Source organism: Protopterus annectens, chromosome 2.part2 (genome assembly GCF_019279795.1).
Source record: "Protopterus annectens isolate FY-2018-M chromosome 2.part2, PAN1.0, whole genome shotgun sequence".
Classification (NCBI taxonomy): domain Eukaryota; kingdom Metazoa; phylum Chordata; order Ceratodontiformes; family Protopteridae; genus Protopterus; species Protopterus annectens.
The window spans coordinates 942,583,157-942,601,430 of record NC_056730.1 but is presented as its reverse complement, the minus strand read 5'-3'; the positions used below and the strand labels follow the sequence as shown (position 1 = coordinate 942,601,430).

The following is an 18,274-nucleotide window of genomic DNA, read 5'->3' as shown; positions in this document are numbered from 1 at the left end:
CTAGAGAGACGTGTGTTTCATATATAAACATCTATACTAGAGAGACTTGTGTTTCATATATAAACATCTATACTAGAGAGACGTGTGTTTCATATATAAATATCTATACTAGAGAGACTTGTGTGTCATATATAAACATCTATACTAGAGAGGCTTGTGTTTCATATATAAACATCTATACTAGAGAGACTTGTGTTTCATATATAAACATCTATACTAGAGAGACTTGTGTTTCATATATAAACATCTATACTAGAGAGACTTGTGTTTCATATATAAACATCTATACTAGAGAGACTTGTGTTTCATATATAAACATCTATACTAGAGAGACTTGTGTTTCATATATAAACATCTATACTAGAGAGACGTGTGTTTCATATATAAACATCTATACTAGAGATACTTGTGTTTCATATATAAACATCTATACTAGAAAGACTTGTGTTTCATATATAAACATCTATACTAGAGAGACTTGTGTTTCATATATAAACATCTATACTAGAGAGACGTGTGTTTCATATATAAACATCTATACTAGAGAGACGTGTGTTTCATATATAAACATCTATACTAGAGAGATGTGTGTTTCATATATAAACATCTATACTAGAGAGACTTGTGTTTCATATATAGTTTCCTGTCTCTTGAATACTTACTAGGCTCACTGGAGGGAACCTCATAATATAGTCCCTTCAAAACAAAACTAAATGAGTTCATCAGAAATATAAATCAGTGGGCAAATAATGCAGAGAATGCAATAGATTTTACTGCAGATTTAGCCATTCTCTACTGTGCAATTAGGATATAAACAATATAACTACAATTTGAGTATTGCATTATAAAATATTGCACTTGCATCAAACATTTTAGTTCTTTCCCGTGTAATTATCTAATTCTGCACATTATGCTCTGGACTTTATCTGAAAACTATCATTTGTCATTAGTTGTCATTTGTACAACCACCTGATTATCATGAGTAATAAAATAAGGTGCAACTTCACATCTCATTATTTGCATACTGTGTTGTATCCATATTATACGGACTTTGCTGCTTTTTTTTAAGCCTGTAAGACCTGCTGGACAGCAATGGTCTTCACAGAGGTGACATGGAAGCTTGTTCTAGGTGTATGATTTCTATAAATCACAAGTAGATAAAAAAACACTGAATTCACCACATGTATGACTACTTATTGTAGCTCATTAATAGGTAACATCTACAACCATCTGTGCTACACTGCTACTTAGTGTGTCTGTTTTGTGTGTTGATTAAGCCCCAGGGAACACTACACAAGACATGCCAGGACTCTGTTCACCCAGCCCCTTTGTTAACAGTTAAATAAATATATTTGGAAACTGATAGAGACAAACTAAACTGAAATTACTTTTACTTAACTCCCATGTGTCACAATATAAAACAGGTTTTAGTCCTACATCTGGCAACATGCTAAAAAAGGCTGTACATGAGACAATCAGTCAAACTGTCACAAAACTAATTCAAGCCAAAGCCTGAACTTAGTCAAGTAAAAGTTAATGTAACAGCCAGACCTAGTTTATTCCTAAAATGTTGGAATATAAACACACTTTAAATTCTGCAAGAAAATGCAGCCTGACATTTTCTTTCAAAAACAGTCACTTCACACTTTGTTATGCTACAGGAGGTAGCCATTTCTAACAAAAGTCACAAAGTGTGAAATGCATGGCGACATTATATCATTATCAGCTGGTAAATACTAGACTTTCCTCAAGCTTGAGACCTCTTTTACAAAAGACCTTTAGTTACAGTAAAGAATTTAAACAGTCCAAGTTAAAGACAGGAGTAATTAAAAAAAACTCATGGCCTGTTCAGTGCAATAAAATATAGATCATGAAATTGTTTACTTCGTAAAATATAGCACTTGATACATAGATGCATCTATTTAAAGAGTAATGGAGAGGAACACGGCACATTCCAAAAGTAAGCAAAGTATTATTTTCCTGTTTGCATCTGCAACAATTTTAAATGGCCAAAAAATATTGCTTAAATAAGGCATTCTCTTTGTAGTTGTTTCTTTCAGATTAGCTTCCCCTGACATATTTCTTCATTTAGTCATTTCAGCTATCAATTTCTGTAATCATTTCAGCATTCACCCTCATTACAGCACAACTGTATAACTGTAAAAGGCACGAAGGAAAGCTTGAGAAAAAAGATCTGTGGGAAGTCTACTTAGAGCAGACACACAAAAAGTAACCCAGCTGTAGTTTTAAAAAATGGGACCATTATCTTTCTAAAGAGTCTTCTAGTCTCACTATTCAGTGATTAAGAAATCACATCTGCATATATATTGTCTGGCATTCACTGATAAGATTAATGAAAATAAGGCACTCGGAAAAGGAACAATGTGGCACACAACTGAAGCAGACATAAACTCGCTGGGCTTTTTACAAAGGGAACTTGCCAAAATGAGATACAGAGAGCCAAAGTAAATACAAAAAGGCAGGAAGTGTGCATGTTTCTAGGTATCCGCAGTATTTTTAGATTCAGAAGAAACATTACATTCCACACAAGGATTTACATTTAATGTACCTAAAATAAGCTGATGAACACAACTGGGTGATGTTTCAGTGCTACTTTATTTTAATGTTAAGAACATCTGAACAGTTCTGTTTCTGCAACATAGAAGTTGGCGGTCTGTGTAAATGCTTTCTGCCTTGCTGTATATAGTTTTCAGGCCATGGTTGCACTACTGAGACTAGGAAAAGGGAAAAAGTACTTGCTAGTAAACCAGGATACATTTCATGAAGGACAAGACAATTTTGGTTTACCTGTTTTATAGTCATTTAAGGAAATGCACTTGTTTAAAGTATTGGCACCCTTGGCTTGCACCAGTGGTGAAGAAGCACGGTACTTGAGTACACCACAGGTGGCCAAGGTCAGGAATTATGTCTGGATCACCAAAAAAGACAGCTATGATAAGATGGTTACAGGCCTGCTTTGGTATTATATGAGAAGGTTCTGAGGGCCTCATGCTGTTAACATGTCTCCTGGTAGAGATGAGCAGACTAAGTACAGTGCCTGAAAAAGTTGTAAAGGAAGAGTGCCTGATGTTCAGCTTATCCCACATGGAAACATGCTGTAGGCCTTACTGTGTCGCTGCATACTACTGCTGCTTTTCTGAGAAGTTAACAAATCCAACTGTAAGAGCGAAGATGTCCTGCTGCCATGCTCTTCTCTCTCACTAAAACTCCCAACTCCCAGCCCTTAGAACAGAAAGCTAAAGGCCTCAATTTCCTGAAAAAAAATGATGGCCCACCATTCTGAAGCCTGTGACTACAGAACTCATTTTAATCTAAAATCATTTCCAATATCATTTTTTTGCATTCTCCTGCTCTGTCCACTACATCATTTTCTTCATATTTGTTATCACTTCATATTCCTCTGTGTATTTCCTGTTATTTCAGTTATTCCTGTCTCTACCTTTCAATATAGCTGACTGCATCTCCTGTGCTTGCTGCTTCATAGTGCCTCCTCACACTTCCTGTCTTCAGTTTCAGGATCTCTTCACATATACTAATGTCAATACATTTAATTGCATTGCCCACCATTAGTATTTTCTCTTCAGTGAAGGACTTACATAAGTTCCATTTTGGGGGCTCTCACATTTGGAAATTATTACAATTGCAAATACATCATACAGACTACTATACTCCAGCAAACTCTGTTACTGCTGTTACTTTGAAGTGATACTCACAGAAGGGAAGTGTGACTAGCCTAAAACATGACGCTTCCTGCTAAGACTATAAATGGGTAGACAATGGTGATGTTCAACTAATACCTTTATACCTTTCAGAAAAGCAAACACTCCTGCAGCTGTTTTATGCTGAAACAAAATATTTGTAAGAGCTTACAACCAGCAAACTTCAAATGGAGTCATTAAAAGTATATTGATAATGTCTCTTGAGATATTCAAATAAATTATTAATCCAGGTTACTATCATTCAAAGTTAGTAGCCAGAAGACACTGTGACAAAGGGAAAGGCAGAATTATATCATGTTGTAATGGAACACAGAGCATTGTATGAACCTTGGATGAACAGCAAACTATAAAATATTAGCCAACCATTCAGAATAATAGTAGGATATATATTGCATAGAATAACATTTATTTATTTATTTACCAATTTTAATTTTAATTTTACTGCATTGTTGTCATTATTGCTGCTTGGAGCTTTTCTCCCCGGGCCTCTACTGAAAATGGACATGTATCCAGTTAGACTAGCCTGGTCAACAAATGTAAAATAAAAATAAATAAATAAATAAAATTATTTATATTTGTTGACCGGGAGTGTCCGACTGGACGTAGGTCCATTTTCATTGGAGGCCCGGGGAGAAAAGCTCCACAGTTAAAATAAACAGACAGTACTTACATTGGATTACATAGCGATTAACAATTTACATAGCAATTACTTACAACATATTTACAGATGAAGAACATAGTACATCAGTAGACAACTAGAATCTTTATCCGTGAAGTACATAACAGACATTAACAAATGTTAAAATAAGAAGTTCCTGCTGTATAGTAAGTACTAGGCTTATGAGCATCTGAGCTTGCTATAATCGAGGTAGTTAGTGGAGTGGAAAGAAAGGTAGTGGTTGGATGGGGTGGGTGATATTAGAGTGGCAGTTGCAAGGGCATAGCCAGCATGTTTTTAGGTGCGCTTTTAGTAAAGTTTTGAAGTGGGTGCATGATGGTATGGAGGTAATTGTGGGTGGAAGGGAGTTCCATAATTTGGCTATGGTGCAAAAGAATAGTGCTTCACCAGCAGAGTTATTGGCTTTAGTGAACTGCAAGTGATTTTTGTTGCTGGATCTTAGTGGTCTGGTGGTGCGATAGGGTTGGAGTAGATTCTGGAGGGATGGGACATTTAGTGGATGGTTTACTAGTTTGTGGGCGAGTGAGAGTTGATACCACTGAAGGAGGTGAGGGAGTTCAAGCCAGCCCAGTTCAGCAAGTGAGAGACAGTGGTGACTACGGTAGGATGCCCCCGTGGTGAATTTGAACATCTTTTCTTTTTCATTTTCTACTCACAGCCGTGCTTTAAACTGCAGTAGTTGTTACATGTAATAGTACTGAAACCTACAAAGACACTCATCATACCCCTTTATCCTTAATGTTTCCCCTTCTTCCAAACCTAGACAATTGTTTTTCTTATTGATCAGTGCCCAGGATAACTAAATGGACAGAACTGTGTTTTTTCCTCATTAAGTTTAAGCAGTTCTCTTTTTATTTAAGAAATTCTTAGCTCTAGATTACCTGCAAAACAATATTGTGACTGTTCCTTATAATATACCTTTATGGGTATCCATAATGTTTTAAATATTCATCTGTATTTTTATTTGATTTTTAAATGTTTCCACTGCAATGAGTATTTCAGTAGCTTGGATTACATACTGATGTCACTTTATGAACATGGTGTATATGTTATAATATTTTACTATTTGACGTCACTCTGTATATTTAAGGTTATAAAGTTATTTAAGTGCATAGTCTAACCCTAGTGGTTTTCTTCAGAGACAGGAAACGGTGAGGTTTATGTCAGATTACTGGTTTCAGGCTAGCTTAATGGCTTGCATTGAATAGTAAAGTCCATACATGAAAAAGTATGTATTTTAAACTAAGCAAGTATAAAGTAACAGTGAGTGACTAAAATAGTGGTGAATTCTAATTCTGTACATGAGCATTTTCTTTTAACAAATAAGTGATTAAATCAAAGGGAAATGTAATTCAGTACCTGAACATTTTCTTTCAGCAAATACAATTTAAAATTGTTTTCTAAGAAAATGTAACAAGCCACATTTGTTTATTCTCATCAAATAATGCTGGCATCTTTCCAGTGCTAAGAGTATTCTGCATGAGGCTTAGGGCAGCACATGAGTGCGTCAGTGTGATTTGTGTACTTATTTCCTTATTATAAGTTCTGACAGTAAGCTTGTTCAACATGTCAGACTTGTGCAGCTCAGGTGGATTAGCAGCTGCAGATTCTAGCTCACTGCATTAACAACTTGTTAAACTGTATTTTGCATGTTATTCTTAAAAATGCCACCAAGATACAATGTATTCAGAACAAACCAATCTAACCACCTGCTGCAGATCTGAAAAATGAAGTTTAAGTCAGCTCTTCTTGTGCAGCAGGATAAAGCCTTGACTGCAATCCAGGCAACCTCAGTTTGAATGGCAGCTCAGGTGCCTGTCGGGGCTGATAAGAGATGGAGATAGGAGTAACACAGCATAGTCTGCTTGGATCTCTTCTGGGGGCAGGCCTGGGGATGATATGCAGGTGTATAAGACCATTTTTGGAAGTCCTGGCAAGACAGGGGCTTAGAATGGTGTCTGTGCTAGGCTTGTTGGTGGGTTTCAGCAAGTGCTACCATCATTTGTGGGAGGGCAGTAAGGATCCTTGATCATGCCTTACAACAGGCATTGGCCTATAAGACAAGCAGCACATAGTGTTGCAAGGCCACCATTACAAGTATGTTATACTTCTCAGTGATTGGTGGAGACTCTCAAGTCCTCTTCCTTTCCCTCGCAAGCTTCTCACTTTACCAGTCTGGTAGTGCAATCTAAAACTCTGTCCAGGAGAGATTCAACTGGATGAAAGATTCATTTGTGAAAGAATAAACTTAAGCTCATGGAGATGTCATGCCACTACAGAAAAGAATGAACATAATTAAAACAGTTTTTTTCTGAAATGAAAGAAAAAAAGAAAATAAAGAAGATTGAATAGAAAATCACAGCAAAATTAGATTGGTTTCCTCTAATAAACATACAATATACTCAGCAGAGCAAAAACTGTATGCAGAGCAATATAATTGTTAGTGTTAATTCAAGTTATCTTTCAGCTATTCGGGGAGCACCCAGGCTGGGGTTAAGCTTGTAAAGTGAAAGTAGCTGCTACTACTACACTAAAGTCAAATTCATTTTCACATTTATGAATAGGGAAAATAGCTACATTTAAAACAGTATGGTCTGTGTTTCAAAGTTAGACTTTTATCAATAAAATTCGAAAAAACAGCCACCAGGTACCAAAAGAAACTAGTAAGGCAATCCAAGGCACCACAGGACCAAGAATCAGCCCGAATCCTTTTAAAATCCAACTTTAATTTAAGCACAAAAGCATGTGATGAAGTGATTCAAATGAAAACGCTGGTTTTAATGTGTGCGTTTATGTGCTTTTGTGCTTAAATTAAAGTTGGAGTTTAAAAGAATTCTGGCTGATTCTTGGTCCTGTGGTGCCTTGGATTGTCTTACTTTTATCAATAAGTTATGCTGTCACAAGTAAACTGATTTGGCACACGAAACATTCTGCATTAAGCAGTTAGTATCCATTACTTTCTCTCCTGTGGATATTTATTTATTTATTTATTTATGTGTTTATTTATTTATTTATTTTTATCCTTAGTTGAACAGGTTAGTTCAAGTAGACTAGATTAGTAGCATATTTCAGGGGAGACACAAGGTGGTATTTATACTAGTGAGGGAAATTTGGCTAGGACATATAAAACTAGGCAGACAGGCAACTAGGATTCTGCTTGATTTGTCGCATCATGACAGACAGTATAAAGTGCATTGTTTCTAAAGTACTTTGCTAAAATTGTCCTTTTCTGCATCATGTCTGATGTTGAATAGGGGCAATCAATCCAAGTAAACGTTCAAAGTAAACCAAACTAAAGCAACAATGGGAAAAGCAGTATGAGAACCTACTAAAATGGATTCAGTAGCTTCAAAGATCAACAACCACTTAAAGCAACATTTTAACATCTGGAAACATCATTGAATCCACTGGCAAAATCTTTGTAGACTGGTTCATCAAATGAATTGTAACCTGCAGCACTGTCTTTTCTACAGATACTAGTTGCTACTAAACGTTTCCTGTAAATTAACTCTGAAAATTCCCCAAATGAGCTCAGTAATTCTGGTTCATCCTTAGCAGATGAACAATCACCACATTCACCAGCCTTCCTTAATTAGTTAATTAATATTAAAGCTTATCCAAGAAAACTCCATCCTTATGGAAACACTTGATAGTTGTTCATTTTGTCAAATGAAACCAAAATAACATAATTTCAGATTATAGTCCTGTCTCCCCTCTAAGCACTCTAGCAATGATTTTGTAGAATATCATGCTTCAAGTACTCAGCAAACACATCAAAGCTCAAAATATTTTATTGGACTTGTAGCTTTATGACATCCAAGGGTAGAGCCTTATTATGTCTCACAAAACTCGTAAGTATGCAGATAAGTATTAACAGCAGAGGAAGTATTACTTTTGAGGACTTTACAAAAGTGTTTGACACCACAAAAAAAATCTTCCCTTACAAGGAGTCACCCTGTGAAACACCCATATAAATTTACTCCCTGGCTCACTAACTAGAAAATAATCAAAAGCTTTCAGACCAAGTACCACTCACATTTGGAGAATCCCAGCTATCAGTACTGGGGCCTACATTCTTCTCACTCCTCAGCAACAGTGTGACAATACCGTACACGAGTGGCATAATACACTGCCAATACAGCTCTGCGCACACCTGGCATAGCATCTAAAACACATCCAAACAACACTGCAGCCTGCAGTCTTTATGCCCGTAACTTGGCAGTTGTTGTATTTTTGCTCCTCCAAAGCATACAAAGTTGCTCAGCCTGCTCCATATCTTATTATGCAGATGATGAGTGCACACTGATAACTGCTGCACCCATTTACAGATTTGGGGACTAATTATAGAATGAATACCTAGGAGCACTCAGCCATATCTATAAAATAACCTAAACCAATAAAATATTACAACATTGTACAGCCTAAAACCCTTTCTTTCCTTAAGTGCAGGGCTGACCCTCACCTGCCTCTCCTTCTCAAGTCGTTTTTTTTCAATCTGTTCTTATACTTCTAACTGTCATTCCAGGTGTACATGCTGAATGATGAATGCCAAATACAACAATGATATTTGTTGAAAGGCCATATCACTGCACATACTACTACAAAAGATTGTCTAAAATGGTTGACTATCATTCCTGTCTATCGTTTCTAAATGCTACCTAATCTATCTTTTAAAACTGCTCAGTTAACATGTTTGCTAAGTAAATCATCTCTCCTTCTTCTCTACTCACTCCCACTTAGACTATCCAGCATGCATATGATCAAAGTTCCACAACCACAAAACAGATACAGTGATTTGCTTTAGTTCTCCATTATCTCTAGTGCTGGAATGACTTACCACTAAACATACAACCTGACAGCTCTGTACAGAAGTCCACATCTGTCCTACTTGCAGCATCTTAAACAAGGCACAGGTGGTGTATCACCTGATGCAGTCATAACCTGCAATGTTTTTATCTGCTACACTTCTACAAGCATCAGCTGCTTCAGATTATGACTCATCTGCTGCAGCTTGTGTGTTTGCAGGATTTACTTGTCTAATGCAAATGCCCAGGTATGTGACTGCATGCATTCACAGTGCAGGGAAGTGCTCGAAAGGGAGACACGAAAGCACTGAGAGGAAGGAAAAGCAGCAGGACGAGGGAAGACGGAGAAGAAGAGAACCTGGAGTAGAAAACAGCGGCTAAACCATGAAGGATGAAAACAGAAGCAATAGGTGAGGGATCAGGTGTAGAACAGGAAGTGAGATTGCTAGCACAGCCAATGAGTAGTGCAATTGGAGAGGGAGATGTTTCAGACAGAAGAGTAATGACATGTGGAAGGAAGTAAAGGAGGAGGAGGAGGAGTGCATTTTCTATAGCGTTGCCTTTGCCAGCAACAATCTCACAATTAGAAGAAATGATTATAGAATACACCAGTTGGCTGTGACAGTGGACAACTGGCAGCAGAATGTGGCTAAGTTTGATAACTATTTATCAGACAACAGGCATCATCTTAAGCCAGAATGTTCTGTGACATTCAGAATTGTGTCAAGAAGGTATGTTTCTTTGATCATATGATTAAACAAAGAAGGGGGTGTCATAGAAGATGAAGAAGAAAGATGTACTCAGGTAGTAGAGAAAAGGAGAAAATGGCATGCAGTAAAGAAGGCAGACACATAAGGTTGGTTCAGAGCATGACCAGACAGTGTTTCTATTTGATGAGTGCGAGATGCAGGCATTAGATGAGAGTAGACATTGTTGGTGTCAGAATAACATGGGCAAAAGACCAGTAGGTAGAACATGGATGTGCCCCAACATGGACATAGAATGTTCTGGAATGACGGAGAGAGAAGAAACAGAGAATGATGATCATTATAAAGGATGACACCAACTAAGTGATTACAGAAATGGAGGCACACCACCCTAACAGCAGCTAAGGAATCACGCAGGTGAATTTAAAAAATGTCTTACAGGTGAAAGTGATAAAGGAGTACTAGTAAATATGGTCCACTTGGACTTCACCAATGTCTTTAAATCATTCAATAGCAGCTGCTAAGAAAATGGCACATGTCTCCAGTGTGACCAAGTTAAAGAAGCTGGACTGTTCTATAGTTTAATTGTAGGACACAGAGCAAACAACATGTGGCCTATGGGCAGCCCTTTTCACATGTCACTTGGGTGTACTTTCACATGTATATTGCATGTATTTAACATTTGAAGAGCCCTGACTCCATCTAACAGTAAACACACACACAAACACACACACACACACACACACACACACACACACACACACACACACACACACACACACAAAATGTAGTGAATTGAATAACAAATGAAATGGCATATAGCAAGGCGAAGCATCAGATTACAATGTGCCTACCACACAGGAATTCAGAGTTAAACAGTTCAGCAAGAATTCCTTCAGCATTTCTGATAATTATCTTTTGCCACAGGCTGTCATCATTTAGATATACAGTAGGCTTTCATCAGTTTAGTGAGAAGGAAATGCAAAGAAATATGTGTATTGTTTGTGGTAGCTAGGGTTACCAACTGCCCAAAATTCTTCCGGACTGTCCAGAATTAAGGGGGGGGGACACTGTCCAGAAAATGGAGACTGCCTTTTCTGGACAGTGTATTGTCCAGAAAAATAAAATCAACTCATTGTTAGTCAGAATTTAACTGTTTTAAACAGCCAAGATCTGTATAGGCAGTAAGTAACTATTATAATTACAGCTTCAGCTTTCTAGAAAAAAAAACCTAGAACAAATCAATTTGCTGTATGAGATAAATCAGCAGTGATTCACGTTTAAAAACCTCCTTATTTTTGAAGGATATTTGTCCATTATTCCTGATGTGACGTTGTCAGGTGAGGAAGCTGGTTGTTGATTTTTTGCATTATATCTGTGCGCTACTTTTAAGAAACTCCTATTTATGAAAATGATTAATAAATGTTTGAGAAAAAGCAACAGGTAGATTTGGGTCTTTTAAAAGAAGACAATGAATTTGAAGAGTTTGCAGCCGAAGGTAGTGTTCTTGATTAGTTTCTCGGGTATCTAGTTTCTTAGGTATCTGGTTTTGTTTACTTATACCTGTTATGTCAGGAGACCTAGTACCTGATGTGTGCAACATGAGTTAGGATTTAATGGCTTCCTGTCAGTGTTGTGGCATTGTTGCATACCATTTAAGTATCCATTTTAGTAAGCTAATATGTAAAATTAACATAGAGTGGCAGAAATAAATACTTTCTCCCTGAATGGGGTGATGAGGGTTACATTCCTAGAGTAGTTGTTACTTGTAAATATGTCTCTCTTGTGAGCCCTGAGTTGTATCTGTTCTTAAGCATTAGCTTTTTCTGCAGCAGAAAGAAAGTTGACACTTCCGTTATTTGGCATTTGGGAGAGAAAAAAATAAGATGTATACCATAGCTCTGAAATGGAAATAACATTACCTACCATAATGTGGAACAAACGGACAAAATCTGCATCAGTTACAAATGGCTTACTAACACTTCAACTAGGATGCTCATTGGATGGTTACTGTTATTTTATACTTTAAAAGCGGCATTTTGATGAATTAATATGGTTCAGTAATATTTAGTAACAACCAAGATTTTAGAAGTGTTAGAAGGCAATGGTCTGCAAGTTGAAAACTTAGCCAGCTACTGTGCTGATAAGGCATCCATCAGCTATGGCAAGCACCATTCCATTTTTATTAATTTAAAGAATAATCGCTTGATCGTCTCTGTTCAATCGAAACATTATTAAGAAAAATTTTGTATGTCGTGTTACCCGCATTTTGCTTTCACATGCATGTCCACAATTTTTTACATGAAAAGTTGGCAGCCCTAGCAGTAGCAATCTGGCTGTTTGTCTAAAGATCACATCACACACAGTACTTCTCCAGGTAGCTGATCACATGACACATAGTACTGCTCCAGGTAGCTGATCTCTGAATCTTGATTTATATATATATATATATATTCAGCTACATGTAATCATGAACTTAAATCTGCATATACTTATAGGAAGAAGAATATGGAATATGTTCATAGGTTCATAGTTAGGTACTAGGCTATCGGCCCAAGGGCCTACATAAGCCTAGCCAACAAGGTTCCCTGACATACACCACCCAAGAAAGTTGTTTTCCGGTGCCACTGTCAAGCAGAGACACAGAAGTGATCCCCGGGGTGTATTTCCTATTTCCCATCCACTCATCAAGATTTTTCTTGAAGAGTGTTAATGAAGAACTTTGCTTGACATAGATGGGTAGCCTGTCCTAGAGTATGGGAAGTCTCTGGGACAGGAATCTATCCCTCCAGCATGTCCTGTTTATTGTAGTGACAAGGTTTAGGTCCAGAGAGCATGTAGCTCAGAGGGATTGGGATTTATTTAGGTGTAGCATGTCCATCAGCTCTGGTTTTGACATAGCTTTATATGTTGGGTAGGAGATATGTTACGGAGTAAAGCTGAAGTTTTTTGAGGCGGTCAGTGTAGGGCATTTGTTTGAGGCCAGTAATCCTCTGTGAGGTTCTGTGGCCTTTCCAGCTGCTGCAGATGTCGTGTGATGTTATTATTATGTTATTATATGTACCAGAGTATCCTTTAAGTAACTAAGTAATTTAGGTGGCAGAGATGTAAAGCAGTTTGCATTAGGCATTTACTATACATTTTATTTTATGTTTTCATATCTGGAGCTTATAAGGGGTAAAAAAGTATGTACTTTTCATCTTACCTTTTTCAAAACATCTTGTTGTGACAGTTACAGTATGGAGCAGTATAAGAGATATATCAATTTATGTATTTTAATCACCATTTCAGAAGAGAGTAATAAGGTGAAAATACTATAAAAGCACAGATTAATGTTTTGTAATACGGGTTTCAGTCCCACCCACCATATATTGAATCCAAGCCTACATGATCCAAGGGGAAATTAAGTACTTGATGTTGTAGTAAAATCAAGCATTCCCGCTACCTCTGAAGTAGCATAACCTCAAAGTTAGTATATTTAATTAGCAGGTGTGTGACGAGGTGTAGCTTCCATATAAGGGTGAAGGAGGGGCACAACACCCCATCCAAATTGTATTTTAAAATGATATGTGTCTACTATACAGTGCCATTTTTCAACAGGGGAAAGAAAGATATGTCAAACTGTCATTCAAAGTTTCATGATCCCCTTAACTATTCAGGAGACTGACTACAGTAAAGTAAAAGTTTTCATGGTCAACCATATGTGACATGTTGGTTTATCATGTACCCCTCATCTATCATTTATCTTTACAATGTCTATAGCAGGCAAGTCCACAACTGACCAAAATGTCTAAATGGGTAATACCTAATCATTTATTTGTGAGGCCCTGAAGGAGAACCATGAAAGTGATCTGCTAAATTGCTCACATCCATAGATCTAAACAAATAGAAGCCTCAAGAAAGTCAAAGAAAGAATAAAAGAACCAGCATGTAACCTCTCTGGTGGTTGCAGACAAAAATCTTCAGAAAGGTATAGGTAACACTTCTGAAAAACAAAATTATAATGAGAAAACTACATAACATGATATCATCTCAGATGCTGAAATAACACAACCAAGCCTAATCATCATATGGATCTATAAGGTGATGTGTTGATGAGAAAGTCATCTGCATTCTGCAAAACACCTCCCATGCTGGAAAAAAAAAATCAAACGTCCTGCAGTCTGGGCTGCTAGGAAAGAATCACGTTTAAAACACTTTCTGAGTGTTTCATAGATTATACAAAGAAGCCTTGTTTACATCTAAAACAGTCGACTCCAGTAACATTCCATAGTGGGACACCTGATCACCCAAGAAGAATAAATGGCATTGGTTCATAGTATCACATGGTGATAAATGAGTGGAAGTGTGTCAGCTTGCCACTGCCCATGAAGCTGGGCCAGCAAAAATCATTGCACCCTGAATGACATGGAGTCAGTACTGCATTAAGGCATAATGCCTGACTGCAAATTTGCAAAAATACACTAGTGTTAGTGAAATTATCATATTTTCAAAGATACTTTTAATTTCTTGCTTTCAACACAATGAATGCGCACATATGGATTTAAAGAATATCTCCAATGCTGCATATATTCAATAAAAAAAACAGTGTGGCTGTGTTGAAATAGAAGCTATAATTAAGACTGCTGCTGTTGCTACTAACATCTGCATGTCTAACATGCCGATAGTATTTTCACTCAGTCTTGCTTCTTCCACATTTCTTCTAAATTAGTGTGTGCTTTTTTGCATAACTATACTGTAATAATGTGAAGTATGTGTTTATGTCTTTCTTTCTCTCTATGTACACACATGTACACAAACACACACACACACGCACACACACAGACATGAACAACTTACTTGAAAATAAATCCTCACTCAGTATATTTCCATTCACTGTAAGCCCTTCTTAATCTAAAAATAATCACCTTTTTTTTTTACAAAAAGCAAGTTTAGCTAGCTTACCATCCAAATGTTCCACAAAGCAGTAAACATCATATGTTTCATCGGAGTCACGAATTCCATATGTTCTCACACCTTGGTTGCCCATCTTGTCTCCGTAACACCCAGGCCTTGGTCTCGTTATTGGGTACCTAAGTGACAAAAAAAAGTATCTGTTGTGTTAAAGATGAATGAACACATTCTTAGTAATGAAAGCCAAATAAATAAAACACCACCCAGAATGACTTGCTAAACAGTTGAGTAATAGAAAGTGTACCTGACAGATTGGTCAGAAAGCCACCCTGCATCACATTGATCGAAGCCGTCCTCATATGCAGCTTGCATCTGGTCAGGTGTTGCTATAACAGCACCATTCTTCAGACAAGTCTGTTTAGCCTTCTCAAAGTTCATGTTATATCTTTCATCTCCAGAGCGGTAATGGAACACAACCCCTGCATAAACAGAAAGAGTTTACATATGATTTGAACACATTTTCCAGGTTACAAGTTACAATCATACTAAATATTTGAGCGCTGTTTATGCTTGTATGTTTTAGCATCTGGTGCTGACTACATTATCACATGGTTTTCTTTATAAAGTTTCTTTTAACATATGTTACCTTGATTGCAAACAACACCTCATTTTATATGTTTGGTCTATGAGCACATAGACCACAGAGAGGTAATGGACCTCACGAAGGGGACACAACATGTTCTAGATGCAAAGCATTCTGAAATAATATTTTTTCATTTTGTAAACCAATGTGCTAAAAATGCAGGTCTCAGTTCCCTGCTGATGTAACTACTGTAACTAGTTAGCTTGTTCAATAGCTCTATGTTTTGCAGTGCCTTGATGTGCTCTTAATTAACAACAACCTTTCTGCAGTGTGATTCTATCTTATTGCAGGCAGCTAGCTGGCTGGCACAGGGTTTAGGATGCTTGCATTGGCTGTCGGTGAATTTTGTTTGGCGAGTTTTTCAAGCCTTTAAGGGTTTGGGAGTAAGAAGTAAAATTTAGTAACTGCTTGACTTGCTTTCTTTCCTCCTAGAAACTCCTGTTGCTGGTTTCCCACCCCCATCCAACCAATAAAGTTAAATGTTTTTTTTTTTATCCTGCTTATTTTAGGAGCTCCATTGAAAGCATCATTTTGTACATGTTCCCTTGCTCACATCTCCCACATATGGCCTCAGGTTCAGGAAGAAAAAAACGATCACTAAAGTCTGATAGCCCACAAGAACTAGGCCAGTGTCAATACTCCCCACTTCTGAACACCCTACAATTGAGGGTACAGTTTCTTCTTGTAAACAAAGAGATCTTTCACCACAGAGTGATGTGGGGGCCCCAAGTTGCCAGCTATGATGAGGTGTAGAAGTAGCTCCAAATGTTATATTGGCCCCACCACCGATTAATGTGGGGGCCCAAGGTGCCAGTTCTGATGGGGGGGAATATGAAGTTAAAAACATTATATGGGTCCCACCACAGAGTGATGTGGGGGCCCAAGGTGCCAGCTCTGATGCGGGGAATAAGTTACTCCAAACGTTATATGGGTCCCACCACAGAGTGATGTGGGGGCCCAAGGTGCCAGCTCTGATGGGGGAAATAAGTTGCTCCAAATGTTATATGGGTCCCACCACACAGTGATGTGGGTGTCCAAGGTACCAGCTCTGGTGGTGGGAATAAGTTGCTCCAAATGTTATATGGGTCCCACCACACAGTGATGTGGGGGTCCAAGGTACCAGCTCTGGTGGTGAGAATAAGTAGTTCCAAACATTATATGGGTTTTTGAGGGTTCTGAGATCAGTGAAGTATCTTGACTAAAATATACATATATAAAAGCCTTATATAATTTTCCTACAACAAATCATCAAGTCTAGTAACATATTTCCTCCTTCCCTGAGATCTCCTTTTCATCCCTGTTCTGATAAGTCTTATTCATTTCTTCTCTCAATCCCCTCCCCCACTGCTCACTTACTTACTTACTTCATTACTTTCCTGAGCTACCCCGCTGCTGTTCCCTTTTCCTGATTGTCTTCCCGCATGGTCTCTTACATTTCCAGAATACTGACTTTGCTTTTTAGTCCTTTGTGTTCCCAGAGTTGCAGCTATTACCTAACCAAACCTTCTTTTCTCTTTTGCTTAATCTTCCCTCCCCTAACTGATTTTATTGTACTCCACTCCTTGTTCTTTGCTCCCTTTAAGATCTATATTTCCAAACTTTCAGTCCTCTCAAAACATTGTGTTCACTTTAGTAAGCACTATCCAATCCCTACCCCACAAAAAGTTTTTATTAATTCAAGTCTGCAACATGTTAATATGCAGTCCATTAGGAAGAAATTACTGTGCAGCTTGTTTGAGTGTTAGAACAGAATGCCATTATGCCATTGGCACTATATAATTATAGAAGTGCATCACCTTTCTTCCATCACCTGCACCCACTATTCCCTCTGCTTTTTTTCCCTCAGATAACCAGAATCCCCTCCCCAGTTGTGGCTTATTGTTCAGTCATCAGGCACAGATAGACAGTACAGTTTACTGGTGGGTAAACAGTGTTAGGACCCGATGACTATGGCGGTGCTGTGCTGTATTGTCATTTTGTTGCGTCAACTAAATAGAATGTGGCAGTGCCAACATTCCGCTACCTCTAGCAGGTGCAGTCAGCCGACAATTCTATGGCAAAGCCAAGTAGTCTAGAAATGGTTTCTGTCCCCCACCAGGCAATAGTGTCCACATGGTCCATTCAATTGACTGAGCAGCTATTAGCCTCACAAAGGAGAGCTTGTGTCTGCACAGCTACATGAAGAGATAAAAGTAACATTTCATAACTTGTACTATTCAGATGTGGTTCACCCATCAAGTGATACATTTTGTAAGCAACTTTCTGTAAGAACATAAAAATGTAAAAAGGGTAATGAATCTACTGCTTCTGGAAAAACAATGTTATTTTGATATTGGAATTTCTCCAAGCAGCATACAGCATTCATGTATGCATAAATACAGAGATTAAACAGCAAATAGAGCACCACAGAGTCAATAAAGCATAGAGAACAGGAGTACAACAGAGTGAAAAAGGTGATACAGTTATAATTGTAAGCAAAATAATAAATCAAATGATAAAACGTCACTGCAAAACAAAAAGGTAAAACAAAGAAAGTAGACTGAAGAATAATAACTGAGCAACACCATTGATGAAAATAATTCTATGTTAATTATAGGCTACATCAAATAAATACATTTTAAGGACTAGAAGAAAACTGTAGTTGTTTCACCATATAGTCATATATTGTAGAAAAAAAATCAAATGCACAACTGTATCAAAACACAATAAAAAGCAAACCCCAGATTTCATGCACTAGGCAGAAGTGATTACTATGCAACAGCTGTGCCCATCTGGTAGTATGTCTTTACTACAGAACTCCCCTGAAG

At 37.6% G+C, this 18,274-nt stretch overlaps 1 protein-coding gene across 2 annotated transcripts in view; it reads right to left on the bottom strand.

The window, feature by feature from the left end:
* The window catches only part of VCAN (versican), a 401,734-nt gene that overhangs the window by 267,998 nt on the left and 115,462 nt on the right, over positions 1-18,274 (bottom strand). For both annotated transcript variants that reach the window (XM_044064259.1, XM_044064260.1), the window contains 2 exons: positions 15,129-15,303; positions 14,876-15,003 (listed from right to left, as the gene is read on the bottom strand). In XM_044064259.1, the coding sequence (XP_043920194.1) occupies positions 14,876-15,003; positions 15,129-15,303 (303 nt within the window). The remainder of the gene's footprint in view (positions 1-14,875; positions 15,004-15,128; positions 15,304-18,274) is intronic.